At 42.4% G+C, this 16,484-nt stretch overlaps 1 protein-coding gene across 1 annotated transcript in view; it reads right to left on the bottom strand.

Moving 5' to 3' along the window:
* Positions 1 to 16,484, bottom strand: part of LOC122814301 (zinc finger protein 665-like) — a 640,008-nt gene that overhangs the window by 353,878 nt on the left and 269,646 nt on the right. Inside the window, exon 6 of the mRNA XM_044086888.1 lies at positions 7,319 to 8,324. Within this exon, the coding sequence (XP_043942823.1) occupies positions 7,319 to 8,324 (1,006 nt within the window). The remainder of the gene's footprint in view (positions 1 to 7,318; positions 8,325 to 16,484) is intronic.

The following is a 16,484-nucleotide window of genomic DNA, read 5'->3' as shown; positions in this document are numbered from 1 at the left end:
ATCTTCCAATGTAGTATGAGTGATCCCATCTACAACAGGCTCGGCACATAGCTGGCCATTTCCTTTTAGACTTTGGATGTAGTTAAAAATAAGAAGTTATGTATTCACCATAATGTTCCATGTGAGTTGTTCATCTCGCCTTCATTCTTTACTGATGGGTTTGGAGCCGATCCATCGGCTCCAACACAGCCGTTTGCAAAGCTCAAGGTTTACCAGTAACTCGAGACCAAGCCCCTTATCCCATGATGCACTGCTGGAATTACCTCAGATCTTGTTTGCTGCGTGTACTATAGCCATATAAGTGGACTATCCTCCCATGGACAGGAAGAAGAACTGAGCAACCAGGATGAGACCAACCTCTAGGTCAACTATCAGACAGGTGGGGGAAGGAGGGAGGGCTGTAAGAATGAAGGTGAGATGAACAACTCACATGGAACATTATGGTGAGTACATAACTTCTTAATGTGAAGTTGTTCAATCTCGCCATTCATTCTTTACTGATGGGTAGCATCCCTAGCACCCTCAATCTCAGGAGGATCACGGGAGTACATTCTTCAGGACCATAGACCTAAAAGAAGCCCTGCCCCTGGAGGCCTTATCAACTTTGTAATGAGTGATAATGGTATGAGGTTTAGACCAAGTGGCTGCGGCATAAATGTTATCAAGGGACAATTTGGCTTGGAATGCAAAAGATGTAGAAACTGCTCTGGTTGAGTTTGCTTTAATCTTGTGTAGTAAGGGCATATTAGTAGCTGAATAAACAAAGGTGATACAATCAGATAGCCATTTAAAAAGCATTGTTTTAGCCATTGGTCTACCTTTTCTGGCTTCAGAGAATGACACAAAGAGCTGATCTGATTTCCTAATATCTTTTGTTCTGTCCAAATAAAATCTGAGCTGTCTGTGAATGTCAAGTTTGTGCAGCATATACTCCAATTTATTGGAATGGTTAGGGAATAAGACTGGTAACTGAATGACTTGGGTTGATATTAGATTCTGAACAAACTTTGGGCAAAAAGGAGGGGTTTGTCCTAAGAGATACTCTATCAGCATGAAAAATCAAATAAGGAGGGCTGATAGATAAAGCTTGAAGTTCTGACACTCTGACACTCTGCGGGCAGAAGTAACAGCTACCAGAAATATGGTTTTCCACGATAAAAATTTGAGGTTACAAGATGCTGGTTCAAACGGGGGGAGAATTATGCGAGACAGCAAAAAGTTTAGATTCCGGGGAGAATAAGGAGTTTTCACTGGAGGCCTCATGTGAAAGGTTCCTTTGAGAAAGGCCTTGGACAACTTGTGGGACATTATGTTTAGCACGTCATCTCCGAGATGAAAGTTAGATATAGCAGCCAACTGGACCCGAATTGTTGCGGCTGCTGCTCCTTTATTAAAGATCATAGTCAAGAATTCTAATATGGGTGTCAAGGGGGCTTGATAAGGATCAATGTTCTGCTTAGAAGCCCATATGAAAAATCTCATCCACTTACTAAGATATAATCTTCTGGTGGACGGCTTATGGGAAGACAAAAGGATCTGTTTTGTCTCATTGGAAAAATTATGAAGTCTGGGGGAACTGAAGCACCCAAGCTATCAGCTTCAGTGACTGCAAGGAAGGATGGAGGTCTCCTGAGGGATGTGTCAGAAGGTCCGGAACTGGGTCCAGAATCCACGGATCCTCCAAGAGATGATGATGAAGAAATGGGAACCAAATCTGCTGAGGCCAAGGAGGGGCTATAAGAATGATGGTCCTTTCCAGAGATTTTGCTTTCTGTAGAAATCTGGGTATCAACGGGCTAGGAGAAAATGCATAGAGAAGACCCGGGGGCCAATTATGTACTAGTGCGTCTCTCGGGGACTTCTCCCGGAGGGGGAATCAGGGCAAAGTGTTGATGTGACTGGCAAAAAGATTGCAGCAAGGTTGGCCCCATTTGTGGAAAATCCTGTCCGCAATCTCTTTCTTGAGGGTCCATTCATGCGGCAACAAGATTGCCCTGCTCAGTTTGTCTGCTATCACGTTGGATCTCCCCGGGATGTGTGTTGCCAACAGAAAGCACTGGGAGGAGACGCTTCTCGGCAGGACTTGATTCTGCCTTGCTTGTTCAAGTACCAGACTACTGACATATTGTCTGTCTGAATCGTAATTGTTCCTAGAGGAAGAGAGTCCTGAAAGTAGTGCAATGCCAGAAGTACTGCTCTCATCTCCAGAACATAGATATGCAGATGTGACTCTTCATCTGTCCATGTGCCTTGGGCAGTCTTTCCCTGAAAATGCCCCCCCCCTATCAGGAAAGCATCCGTGGTCACAGTGACTATTGGAGGGGGTAGTACAAAGGGGCATCCTATGGTTACATGAAGGGACATCAACCACCACTGGAGATCTCTCTTGCAAGAGTTTGTAATTAAAATCATGTGATTCTTTGGAAGATCCTGATAAGACCATTGAGTGAACAGCAGCCGTTGAAGAATCCGCATATGCATCCTTGCTAATGGTATGGCCAAGATCGCTGCAGCCATCAAACGCAATACTTTTAGAACTTCTGCGGCTGGTGCTCTGTCTTTCGATACCAATGAGCTGACAAGCTGGCGAAGAAGAAAGACTCTCTTGACTGGTAGTTGTAGAGTGGTGGTTGAAGTGTCTAACTCTGGCCTTATAGAAATGATATGCTGTGATGGCGACAAGGCAGACTTTTCTGAGTTGACTGTAATGCCTAAGTGATTGCAGAATGTCAGAGTGTATTCCCTTGCCTAAATCAGTTGATGCCTGGTGGTGGAGGTAAGGAGCCAATCGCCTAGGAACGGAAACACCTGGAATCCTAGACGCCTCAGGTGAGCCGTGACCACTGCCATGCATTTGGTGAACACTCTGGTCGCTGTAGTGAGACCAAAGGCGGGGCCTGAAAGTGATAATGACTGGCTCCCAGCCAGAAATGCAGGTGATCTCTGGATGGCCTGGCCATTTTTATGTGGTAGTCCACATCCTTGTGATCTATCAAGCACATCCAATTGTCTTTCCCTAAAAAGGGAAGTATAGACTGTAGCTTAACCATCCGGAACTTCTCTTTCATTGGTTGAGTCTGCTGAGGTCCAAAATGGGTCTTCAGTCCCGTTTTTTCTTTGGAACCAAAAAGAATCTTGAGTAAGTTCCGGATCTTGTTTGGTCTGCTGGGACTGGCTGGATGACTATTTTCTAGCAACTTGTGGACCTCTATAGTTGCTTGTTCCCTGTAACTGGGTGGAACGTCCGGGATTCTCCTTGCGGGTGGGGGTGGAGTGGAGAACGGTATGAAATACCCTCTGGAAATAATACTTTGTACCCAGCTGTCTTTTGTTATATCTTGCCAGGTGTCTGGGTACAATGATAAGCGACCCCCAACTGCCTCCAGAGCAGGACAGTCGGGCCTCCTTTTAGGAGCGCTGATAGGGCTGACCATAGAAATGATCTCTGTCACCCTGGTGTTGCAGACCCCCTCTGCCACGAAGGCGGCCTCTTTCATTATTACCCCTCCTCTGCCCTAGAGGGAGGTTCACCATGTGTGTCCTGAAAGGCTCCTTGGGCTTTTGGGAACCACATCTTTCCTCCCCTTTGGCCTTTGGGGTAAGGCTGAGTAGGGGTGGAAAAACAGACTCCAACGACAGACAGAGTCTTTCCCTCCTATTCACACCTGGTCAAAGTTTCCTTCAGTTTAGGCCCAAAGAGAGATGAGCCATCAAAAGGGGTGTTCACGAATGAAGACTTAAAGGGCTCTGCGAAGGAACACAAGTGCATCCTGGAATGTCTTCTGAGAGCAATTCCTGTACCCGCTGCCTTACTCGTCCCATCAGCCGCATATGATATGAGATGCATGGATGAGTCCACAATGGAATTTAGGGTAGCAAGCTGCATGGCAACTTTATCAGAAGCCCCTGCAGCTATAGTATCCTGAAGAGTATCTCCCAACTCCTTAAGGATATCTCTTTGCAATCTAGTGAAATGGGTCGTAAAGTTCAGGGATTGGAGTGTAAAAGTCGCTGAACTAAACATGCATTTCCCATATCTATCCATGATCCTGGACTCTCTCTTAGGAGGATGGATATGCGAGGAAGTCTCAGACATTTCCTTTTTGGTGGCCGGTGCCACCACCATGGCATCAACAGGGACTCCTTTGGACAAAAAGGATTTATCTCTGGGAGCAGAAATAAACTTGTTAGGCCTCTGAGGGACAGGCTCCATGGACTCCGGTGACTCCCACACCCTCCGAGAAACCAGCTGCATGAGCTCATTGAAGGGCGGAGACACCCAAGAGGTGGAAGGTTGAGACCTGAAAGTCTTCAGGAGAACTGACTTGTCCTCAGTAGGGCTTTTGGACTGTGAATCACCCCTCTGCCTCAGGATCTTGAGTATCTCCGCAAAGGAGATATCCTCAGAGGGGGATTGTGGGGACCCTTCTGTCTCATCCAAGTCAGTGTCAGATGTCTAGGAACCTCCTCAGTGGGAGCCACTGGGGAGGTCTCAGAAGAGCAGGGGGTACCCTGTGGGGCTACCTGAGGCTCAGAGTTTCTACGCCTAGCCTGGATGATGGAAGCAGAGGCAGATACAGGCACTTTGGGGGAAGAGGAAGCCAGACCTGGTGTCGAGGATGTCTTTGAGGACAAGGCTCTCCTCATGGCTTCAAAGGCATTATGGCACCGATGAGAAGGAGTCGACGGACCTGAAGGAACTGCCAGCCCCTCCCACACCAAGGCCGTGGGCTCCAAGACGGAGGTAGGAGCCGAGCTCATCCGAGCCAAAGCCTCGAGAGGAAGAGTTGGCACCAACAAGTTGGTGCAACTATCCTCTCCGGACCCGACAGGAGAGTGTTGGCTCCTAGAGTCCCCGGTCGGTGCAGAGGCCATCAGAGTAGATGGAACTGAGGACATCGGAGCAGGTCTCAGCTCCAAAGGCTCCACAATCAACAGGTTGGCTCCCTCCGGCTCCGAAGGTCTGGTACAGCTCAGAGGAGGAGCAGTCAAATCTGGGGTAGCGGTCTTTGGTTCCGACGCTAGGGTCGGAGCTGACAACAATTTAGCAAGGCCTGGTGCCCATAAGAACTTCTGCACCAATCGGTCCATATTTATTTATTTATTTTATTTATTTAACATTTGTTGACCGGGAATGTCCGACTAGGTTCCACAGAGCCTGTTTTCAGCGGAGGCCCGGGGAGAAAATGCTCCAGATATCCAATCCAATCCATATCCAAATTTGAGAGGCTGACAGAAGACCTAGAGGAGTGCGACGGTGCCGATTGAAGAAGTGGAGATGCAGGTCTCTCAGATACCGGCTCCAGAGCTATGGGCCATCTCGAAAATGAAAAGACAGTCGGCTCTGAGATCAGTGGAGCTGATGTCCCAGGATCTTCCACTATCTTGGACTTTTTCAACAGTTTAGATTCCCTGGCATCCCCTGCAGACTTCGAGGACTTGGAGGACTTGCTGGCCCCATCCTGGTCACTCAATGCTTCATGAAACGGATGCTTCAGCAAGCCTCTGTCAACTAACTTTCTTTTCCTCTCCAATAAGATCCTAGAGGAAAATGAGCGGCAAATACTGCAGGGCTCCTGCAAATGTAGAGCACCTAAACAGTAGACACACTGAACGTGGCCATCAGTTACGGACATCTTTTGCAAGCAGTTCAGACATTTCTTAAACCCAGACTTTGGGTGCTTGTCCTTGTCCTCAGATATATCCCAAAAAACAAATGCTTTAGGCTCAACAACAAAACAACAAATGCTTTAGGCTGAACAGCAACAAAGCACACAAAAAGTCTAATAAAGAAACACTCAGTATATAATATATAAAGAACCACACCTAGGCTCAAAGCACACAAAGCCTAGAGAACAGCCAGATTTACAAATATAACTGAAATAAAGACACACACACACACTATAAACAATGGCCCAAAAGAAGAAGGGCCAACACTAGCTAAATGTATATATCTATATATTTATATAAGTAATAATGCAGATAATCAACTAGGCTGAAACACGAGGCCAGTACAAACTACACTAAACTATGTTAATAACACACAAGGGAAAAGGGGAGCTTGTAAGAAGCTACACAAACTACTCTAATAATTATGCTATGAAATAATAGAATTTTTTTTTAGATAACTTGCGAGAAACACGCTTATTTTGATGAAATACTGGCTCGAGCAAAACTGGAACCTCTGATCCGTGCCACGGCAAACTAGATCTGAGGTAATTCCAGCAGTGCATCATGGGATAAGGGGCTTGGTCTCAAGCTACTGGTAAACCTCGAGCTTTGCAAACGGCCGTATTGGAGCCGATGGATCGGCTCTGAACCCATCAGTAAAGAATGAACGGCGCGACTGAACAACTTCACATTGCCTTATGATTATCCTTGGCTAAGGATGCGATTTTAGTTTTGTAATTTGCTTTAGAAGACTTTATTTACAAGATTTCTGCTTAGGCTTAGGAGGGAACTCTTCCTCTGCAGAGTGATATCCCTCTTACTTTTGGACAACAGTTTATTGAAGTCCACTACGCTGGCTTGTTTTTACTTGAACACCTGGTTTTGATCTGGTCAGAGTTTATGCAGTCACTGAAGTGTTTGTACAGGGCATTTGCATTAATGTCTACATAGTGATCATTGGTGTCTGAGATTGTGGGTTGGTATGAAGCTTTTTTGATCATTGGTACATCGCTCGGTATGATGTAGTTAGCTTTGGTAACGTTTTTTATAATTGTTGATCCTGTGGGGGTGTCAGTTCCAGCAGTTATTTCAAACAAGACTGACTGTGGTCTGACCTAACCGGGACAGCATCACACATGAGGAATTACAGTGTCCCCCCATGTTGGTGAGTAATATGTCCAGAACATTAGAGCCCCTAGTGTGGGTGTAGGCTATCTGTTCCAGAGCATTTGTGTTGGGTGAATTTGTTTTTGCTCTTGTATATTCCCCAGTCTATGGAAAGACAGTTGAAATCTTCCAGGACTAAGGTGTTGGCTGTATGGCGATGGAATTCACTAAATCAAGGTAGGCAGTGTACTTATCTTGGTTCAAGGTGGGGGATCTATAGCTAGCTATATGCTATTAATTGCTATTCACCTATCTATTAATGTCTATTCATCTGCTTGTATACATTCATTTTTTCCACAGTTTTCACTGAACCAATCTTATCAAACTGTTCTCCTTCATTAAACAAACCCTTTTTGACCGCTGATGCTAGATGTTCTATATAAAACTTTTGTAATTTTCGGCAAATGCCTTCCCATGAGGTCTTGATGCTTTATCAACAAAAAACTCTGTATAAAACCTGTATTCCTTTTAGCACATTTACAGCACTTTTCTCATGTGAATTTGCTGATGTTTTAAGAAGTTACTTCGCTGAATGAAGCTCTTTCTACACTCTGTACATTTATACTGCTTTTCACCTGTGTGAATAACACGATGACGTACTAGAAACCTGTGCAGTGTGAAACACTTACTACAATGGGCACACTTATATGGCTTCTCTCCTGTATGAGTGCTTTCATGACGAAGCAACTGATTGTGCCATGTGAAACATTTGCTACATTTGGCACATTTATATCGTTTTTCACCTGAATGTAACCGTACATGCATTTTAAGGGAACTTTGTTGTGTGAAACTTTTGTTGCAATCAGCACATTTATATGGTTTCTCCCCTGTGTGAACACGTTCATGTGTTAAAAGCTTGTTTAGACGTGTGAAACTCTTGTTGCATTCTGTGCAGGTATACAGTTTCTCTCCCGAATGAAATCTCTGATGTGTTGTAAGGGTACCTCGCTGTGTGAAACTCTTGTTACACTCTGTACATTTATACGGCTTCTCCCCTGTGTGAACTCGTTTATGTACTATAAGTGTACTTTCTTGCGTGAAACTCTTACCGCATTCTGAACACTGATATGGTGTCTGCCCAGAGTGAAACCGCTGGTGTGTTTTAAGAGAACTTCTCATTGTGAAACTCTTGCTACATTCTGTACATTTATATGGTCTCTCGCCTGTGTGTACTCGTCTATGGGCTGCAAGTTTACTTCGTTTTGTGAAACACTTGTTGCAATCAGTACATTCAAATGGTTTCTCCTCTGTAAGGATTTTCTGACACACTACTGGGGTTTGCTGTATAGTACAAGTCTTGTTGCACTCAGAACTCTTGCTGCTTTTCTGTTTTGTGCAATGCTGTGGTACAGGAGTGTCAGGAAGCTTGTAGGCAACGTTCACAGGCTGAGTACAGTGTTGTAGGTCTTCTGTTTTGTGACATAACTGTGATGATCCCAGAAGGGGTTGGGGATTTCTATTCACACTGCTTTCAGTGATTCCGACACCTAAAACAGATCAACGTCATCAGATATTTTAGTCCCATCAAGTGTCTGTTATAAGAAAATTCAGATATTTTGCATAATTATCCCTTTGTACTATATTACTCGGCATTGCTAAGGCTATTAATAAAATATATGTAAGCAAACTGGACTCTTATTTACAAGACCCTGATACTAGTGAGTAGTCATAACAGGTCCAAAGAACCACAGGAGTTTTACAGTAACGAAACAACTTAACCAGGCAGATCATAACGATATACAAACTGAGACAATGTCATCTTCCTTATAGAAGACTCTCTAAGCATGAACAAAATACAGTACTGATACATGCCATACAAATCAGCCCTGGTACTGCTTCAACCTGAACATCCGTATGATTACACACTTTAACAGAGATGGCAGTCTGCACTCACTCTTCAGTTCTTTCACACTATCACCCCAATGACCATTTTTCTTCTACTACTCAAGAAAGACAATGTTTATCATTCTTAAAGAACATTATTGAAGATTTTGGTCTAACAACACTGTTATAGACTGAAGAAGGCTTAGCACATGAAAGAAACACACTAGGAAATGCATTGCACTTGAGTATTTTTAGACAGTGCACGTGTGTGTGTGTGTGTGTGTGTGTGTGTGTGTGTGTGTGTGTGTCTGTGCATGCATGCGTGTGTCAGGAACTTTGGCAACTAAGACAAAGTAAAAAAATGTGTGTGGGTAGATGGTGGAACTACAGAAACAGACAAAAGCATATGCTTTACTACATATTTTAATTAATATTTAAACTTTAAAATGAAGAAGTTGTTTGCCCAGCCCTATGGCACACAGGAATCCAGATACCCCATATGTTCAACTGCCATTGGCACTGCAGGGACTGCACATGGGAATATGGGAGGGAGTGGGTGATTCTGGCTCACACATCCTGTGAGGAGGGTGGTGACTCAGCTTGCTGCATTGCAGACACCTGAAGAAATGTACACAAACTGCAAATGTAGTCCACTGCTTGGACAGGGGACTATGCATGGATGTATGCATGGTGGCAGGCATGCTCCCTCTGAAAGTGCATGGTGTAGCATGTAAGCTGTGGAATGGGTGGGGGGAGTTTAAGACAGTCTGCAGACTTTAAAGACTGGTCCTCTCTCATGCACTCATTCATTCCTCCATGGTAGTGAGAACCAAGCTTCACTGATAAGGACTTCAGCCCTACATCCCATTTATTCCTAGACTGATGATTTTCCCATGGTGGTGTCAGTTACAAATAACTGTCAACCTCTTAGCACAACAGTGATGGACAAAGGATAAAAATCAGGGTTATATGTTAAATATTACTTTTCTATACTTGGAACATTGCCAGACTAACAGATTTTTGCATTAATGTAGATCTTGTAAGGAATGTAAAGTCTGAATTCAAATCTGTCATTTATTTAGTGACTGCAATCCTTCAAAATCCAGTACAGTTTGCAGTTATTACCTAGTCAAGCTTAAAACTTTATCCATTAAAGAAGTGGATGCTGTGGTCACCACTGACATGCAAAGTAGCTACAAATGTTAAGACTGTTTGTGGAAGAAAATTAGTAACCACTGTTGGCTGCTCATTATTCTGGCTTTGCAGGACAAACAGGATTTGTGTGAAGCAAACTGATTACTTTAATGTGGGATAACTGTTTGTGTGTAGAAAAACTGAAGTACATTACATGGCTATAATTTTATCACAGTCAGATATCTGAAGTGTACACACAAGTGGCTATAACTGCTGAGTGGGATAGGGGATGTCTGCGGATGAAAGTAGATGATCTGCTGGTTATTTGCTCAGTTTAAATAATCATTAGTCTGGTTTTGCAGGACTAGTGTGTGTGTGAAGTTAGATGTACTATTTTACTGTGAGTACTGTAAGTTTGTGTAAAACAAAGTCCATTATTACAACTTACTATTTATTGTTTTTCACAAATCAAATATCTGAGGTGTGCACTGTCAGTAACATAGCTATAACTGTAAATGATGAGTACGGAACGCTGCTTGCTGATAAAAGTGACTTACTCCTGCTGTTGCTTAATTACTGCTAAACAACAGTCACTGATCTGGTGTGGCAGAGGTAGTGTCACATAATACATTGCATTTACTGAAATCAGTATAAAACTATTATTGTATGTATATATCTATATATGTGTGTGTGTGTGTGTGTGTGTGTGTGTGTGTGTGTGGGGGGGGGGGGTTGCAGTGTATTTAAGAGTAACGAGATGTTATAATTTCTTTCACTTTCCATCACACGTCAGCACTACAAGATAAATGGCTATGTTTGTTGTCTGTCAGGTGCAGGATGTGTGTGAAGGCAACTGTTCATTGGCACAGTGGTGTAGTGAGTAGCGCATTGATATCTTATACTGCTTGGCTTTGGCTAAGGCTGAGTTGTTGGCTGTGGCTTCTTCTGTGTAGTGTCTGCATGCCCTCCCTGTCTCTGTGTGGGTTTATCCATGTGCCCTGGCTTCCTCCAACACCCCAAAGACATGCTGTAGGTAAACTAGTGTTCCTTAAATTTGCCTATAGTTAAGTATGAAGCACATGTGTATGAGTGATATTGTGTGTGTGTGTGTGTGTGTGTGTGTGTGTGTGTGTGTGTGTGTATCTTGTGTTAGACCTAGCCTAACAGAATCACTGTAAAACGTGTGAAAAATCATTGCTCCTGAAAAGCAGGTCTAACACAATGTATCAGTCTGCGTGTGCGTAAGTAAGCAAGTAATGATAATGATGATGATAATAATAATAATAATAATAATAATAATAATAATAATACCACCATTTTTTACCTGTGGACACACATGATACTGACTGGCACATATGTAACTCTTCTTGGCAGCAGTAAAACATAAAACAGTTATCATCTTTCAAAAATAAGGCAGAAAAAGCCATCACAACTTCCAGACTCTCAAAGCCTCTGGCAGCCTGGTGGCCCCCACAACCCAAGCTATGCAAGTACATTTTGACACAGGCATAGTAGTGTCTTCTGCTCTAAACACCTGGTTTAAAAATGGCCCTGCCCAGAGGTATGCACAGAAGGTCATTATAGCTTGAGTTGGGGGCTGTGGACAGTGTAGTCTTTATTTTTCTAATTTTCATTGCAAACTGTAGATGTGTACACAGAAGGATGTAATAGCTTGTGTTGGAACTGGGGACAATGTGGTCATTATTCCTTTAACTTTCCTTATAAACCTCAGTGGTGTGCACAGAAGGTCACTATAGCTTGTCTAGGGGCAATGCATTTGCATTGTCTAACAGCAACAAGTTGGAATATATTATTGGGATTGCTGTCTTTTCTCGCTACTTTTGCCACAGTCAAACACCAGACACACGTATAGGTGGTTATCTTTTGGGCGTATGGGTACTGAGGCATGCTTATATTTGCCTGACATTAACAGGTTGAAATATGTTATTACTCTGTAGTTGTTCTTTTAGTTTTGTCTTAGTCTGTCATAAGTGAGAATAATGATCTAAACAAATTGAAGAACTGAGCATTAAACTATATAAAATAACAACCTACTAAGGGCATGCAAACATTTAGCTGTTCTATTAGATTTCAGCGACGTCAGTGTGCTACCATCATGAAAACCGTATGGTTAAGAGCTTGTATGGCCTCAGTAGATTACTGTTTTATGTAATATATGGTGAATGCTGAGACTTCTGTCCGAGAACCTTAATGCAACTGTATGCGGCCTTTCTGGTAAAAACTAGCTGAGAGAACTGTGAAAATGGGAACTAGTTAGTAGGAAGCATACAAGTTTAAGAAGGTAAGGATCTTTAAGGACGTGTGAACAACAGAAATGGCGATCTTTTTCAGGTTTACAAAGTAAGCCCTTGTTAGAAGCCTCTTATCAATGTTTGAGAAGATGGTGTCAGTCAGCAACCTGGAACAGAACAGTAGCAGTATTAGAGCATGGACAGAAAACATAGTGTTTAGGCTTACGCAGTATTCTACCTGTCTTGAAAGAATGCAGTGATTTATTTACAAAGGAGATGTTCAGAGATTTTGCTAAATGAGTAACACCAGCAACAGAGAGGAAATGGTGAAGCAGAGTGGGGTAAGAAATTTTAGAAACTTGAATTTCATTGGATATAATTTATAGATTCATTAGTTATAATTCATACATTCATTAGATATAATGTTTCTGCAGGGAGAGACAGACTGTATATGTGACTAAAAGAAAGGCAAACGTTAACCACTTTTATAAAATATTTGAGATGAGGTAGAAGAAAGGAGAGGGAAGACTTGTTTGATATTCTGGGGAGAAGTGTATAAACTGTATTATTAGACATGGATACAAATTTGAATGGCAGATAAGGTAAACTTTAGGTTGGGGGTAAGATTGGGCATTGAAGGAGATTAAGGTTGGAATGTAGGGACTGTTGGGAGGTGGGGTTGCTATCTACTTTATGAAGGGCACATAAGACAGTTTTATAGTTTGACTAGGAATGTTTTTGATATCCATCTGGCATGACTTTGTGTTGCCTACTAAGTTACAGTGCTAGTTTCTGTGGAAAATTATTTGATACCCAGAGTGGCAATGGAGGTTTTGGACTGATTTCCACATGGAACATCTTATTTCCTTTGAAGTATTCTCTGTTTAGTTCAGAAATATGCCAAGGACAGTAGTTTTTAAGTACTTTATGATATCCTCACATTAACCACTCCAGTATCCCTCTGAACATCTGAAATGGATGTCTGCAAATCCTCGCTGGACATGCAGCCTGCCAGATACTTGCCAGCTTCCAACACAGTCGTGGCAGAGAAATCCAACAACACAGCCAGGCAAGCCTTCTGGTTTATAACAACCTTGGGAGAAACACCTGGCAAAGGCTGGACAGCAGAAGATTCCAGTCTTGCCTTTTTCACCTTCTTCTTCCCTGACGGCTGACCCTCGGGGCAGGAAGTTCCTTCCATTGTATATTTAGCAAGAAGCTTAAGATGCTGGTTCTATGAAAGGGACAAAAGCCTACTATGAAGGGTTTTCAGGACAAATGTCTGACAAATCGAACAAGACATATGGTCGTGAGAAGCAAAAAAGGCACTTATCATGGCAGTCTTTATGGGGAATCTGCCTCCCACACTGGCATCTACCCTTCCTGGATGACATTAGCCCTAAACAGCACAAAATAGTCAAGGAAAAAGAACAACATCCCAACTGGGTACTTATCTGCAAAGGTGAGGATAACAGTTGAAATCGCTGAAATACAAAAATGCAGTAAAAATGGCAGAAAACGGACATAAGCAAACAGACCAGCAACTAGAAACAGAGTTCCGACAGCAACAAAGAATTTCTGAGGATGGTACACCTGAACATCACCTTTATGCTTTCCACTACGCGAGGAGCATTTGGGTGACATTCAACATACCTTAAAGCAATGGTAGGCTTTGCTACACTGGCCGGACATTGGACTTCTACAGCAGGGAATCTCATACGTGATGAATACTGCAGTGGTGAAGGCAAGGACATCTACTGAGGGCTGCCTAAATTAATATCAATAAAGTGTTTAAGAACTGAAAAGCAGTTTTTAGTTTGGTTCATGTATAAGTAGGAGTAGAGTCCAGGTTTTGAAGTGAGAGAATGACATTTTCTTTATGAGCAGGTATCTGCAAGCAAAAGTTGTTTTGTTTTTTTTAAATGACCCAAGTCAGATAAAAGAAAAATAATTTGCTAGGGCCTCTGGCAGCTCTTCAGTGGAAGTACATCTATGGGACATTAGTACATAACTTTGATAGAAAGTTGTCTTCTGATGGTTGGCCACCATGATTAGTTGTTTGAAACTAAAACAGTTAGGGTTGTACTCAGAGTTAGTGAAGTGGAGTTAAAACAAGTCTAGACTGAAGTCTCCTATTGGCACAGTATATAAGTTATGTTTAAATACCCTCAAGGGACAGACTACCTAAGACACTGTGAAAGGTAATATCAGTAGCAGGTGAATGGATATAAATGGGGCCTACATAATTTCAAGACATGTTCCTAAAAGTGTTGCTACATCCTCCTCCCTTACAAATTATCCTCTCTCCCTCCAGGTTTAGGGCTGCAAACCTTTATTTCATGTTCTTCTTCATATGTCTCATCAATAGCTTCTCCTGTCATATAACAACTCTACATTTCATACCCGTGTACCAAGTCTAACCACATACCTTTTCACACTGTTTTTTTTGACTCACACTTATTCCTATCAGTATTTTTTCATCTCTGTTCTGAAACAGCTGTCTATAGACTTTAAGGCTGCAGAAAACAAACTACTGCACCTCAGGCACTCATTGCCTAAATCTGGAACCATGAAGCAATTCTGAAACAAGTCAGTCATTGGCTATTACTTGCCTAAATGTCTACTGCAGTGAAAGTCCTTGCTCATACTATTGCAAACCACTTCGTTTTTACTGCTGAAAAAAATCTCTTTGGTGTCACTCATGGGTGCCAGAACCATACAGCAAGGGGGGAGGGGAGCACCCCACTTTTGCAGATCTCCTCCCAATTGTCCTGTTCTTTAGTTGTGAATTATTTTCTTTTCTTTATTAATTTTTTGCACTTAAGCTGACGTCAACGGACGGTTGCTGCTGAAGGTTTTATTTAGCTGCTGCTGAAGGATTTAATTTTGGAAGCTGCCTGGGTGAAAATCGGAGAATGGAGTCTGGACTGGCTGGCTGTTGGGATTTACTGGGAGATGAAGGTGTGTATGTGTATGTGTGAAAATGTCCCCAACGGAATACATCTGGTAGCTAGAGGTGCTCAGGCTCAAACCCTGTATCTTGGGTACAGGTAAAAAGAGCCTAAAGTCCCTAGCCACCATCACTTGTGAATTTATGCCTCAGTGGTAAAACAAAACCTTTTATTCTAGCAATTTTCTAAGGTTATAAAATCAGTATTTGAAATGTGTCCCTATTTTGGGGCTGTATTCCCCCATTATTGGCTTTGTTCTGTATTTTTTGCTAAGAGGTTGTGAGCTGTGGTGAGAAGTGAGAACTGAATTCACTAAATGATATGATAGCCATTTAAGTTTGTCTTCCTGTCTTTCAAGAAACCGCTGGGTTAGCTTAGTGGTATGTTGCTCTGACTGTAGTGCACATGGTTCTGGGTTCAAGACTTGGCAGTGAAATGCATGGTGGTTACACAAGATTTTATGCAAGCAACTTTCTAAAATTATACAAGCAATGTTTAAAATGTATCCCTGGTTTTTGGCCTTTTGCCCCACCCCCAATTGAAAATAAGTTCAAGAAGCTGTGCAACATGCCTATGGCTTACAGCCTACTGTGATTCTTTATTTATATATTGTGTGTAGAAGTAGACTGTTATCATGGAAATGTTCTGAATAGGGCAGTTTTGTCATTACTGGTGCATGCATTTTGCTTCATTGCCTACTGGAAAAATGTTTAAACAATAAATTTAAAATGCGCTCTAACTTAAGTCTAACAAGTGTGCTGTATTATACAAGGAATATAATTGAATACAATCAGGAAGGTGAATCAAGGAATGCATACATGTATGCATGGCCCTAAAAATGTGTTTGAAAACAGCCCAGAGGAAAGTGTGAAAGGCTCAAAATCATGGGCAAATTTTAAGCTTTACTCTTGTTACCAAAGCAATGGATAAAGGTAAAACAGTTCACACCACATTAGCTTGACCTGGCCAAGCCTTTTGACACAATCCCCTACTCAGGTGTAGTACAAAAGATGAATAATGTAGAAGCAAACACTTACATCACCAGCTCCATTGCCAACTTGGCTCACAGGATGCAGGAGATCAAAACAGGGGAAGAGACCAGTCACCAATGGAGTCCCCCAGGGTTCGGTGCTGAGACTTTTTTCTGTTTGGCATATACATCTCAAAAGTAAAAGGAAATACCAAAGAGCTTTGGCCAGCTAAGTTTGAGATGACTGCAAACTAGGAGAAGTTATTGAATCCCCAAATGACTTAACCATCATGCAGGAAGGTTTGTCCCAAATAATAACTGGTGTCATAATCATGACAATGCCCTCTGAGAACTGATCCAATTGTTTGGCATTTGGGAACTTGTGTGTACAGTGACCTAACTTTTGACCAACATGTGCCCAGAGTCATAAGAAAGCCTTTCTATATTGCACAGCTTATAAACAAATTGACTGTGACTAGATCTAGAGATGATGTTGTCCCCCTTTACAAAGCTCTC

Source organism: Protopterus annectens, chromosome 10.part0, assembly GCF_019279795.1.
Source record: "Protopterus annectens isolate FY-2018-M chromosome 10.part0, PAN1.0, whole genome shotgun sequence".
Classification (NCBI taxonomy): Eukaryota; Metazoa; Chordata; order Ceratodontiformes; family Protopteridae; genus Protopterus; species Protopterus annectens.
This window is presented reverse-complemented; position numbering and strand designations above follow the sequence as displayed.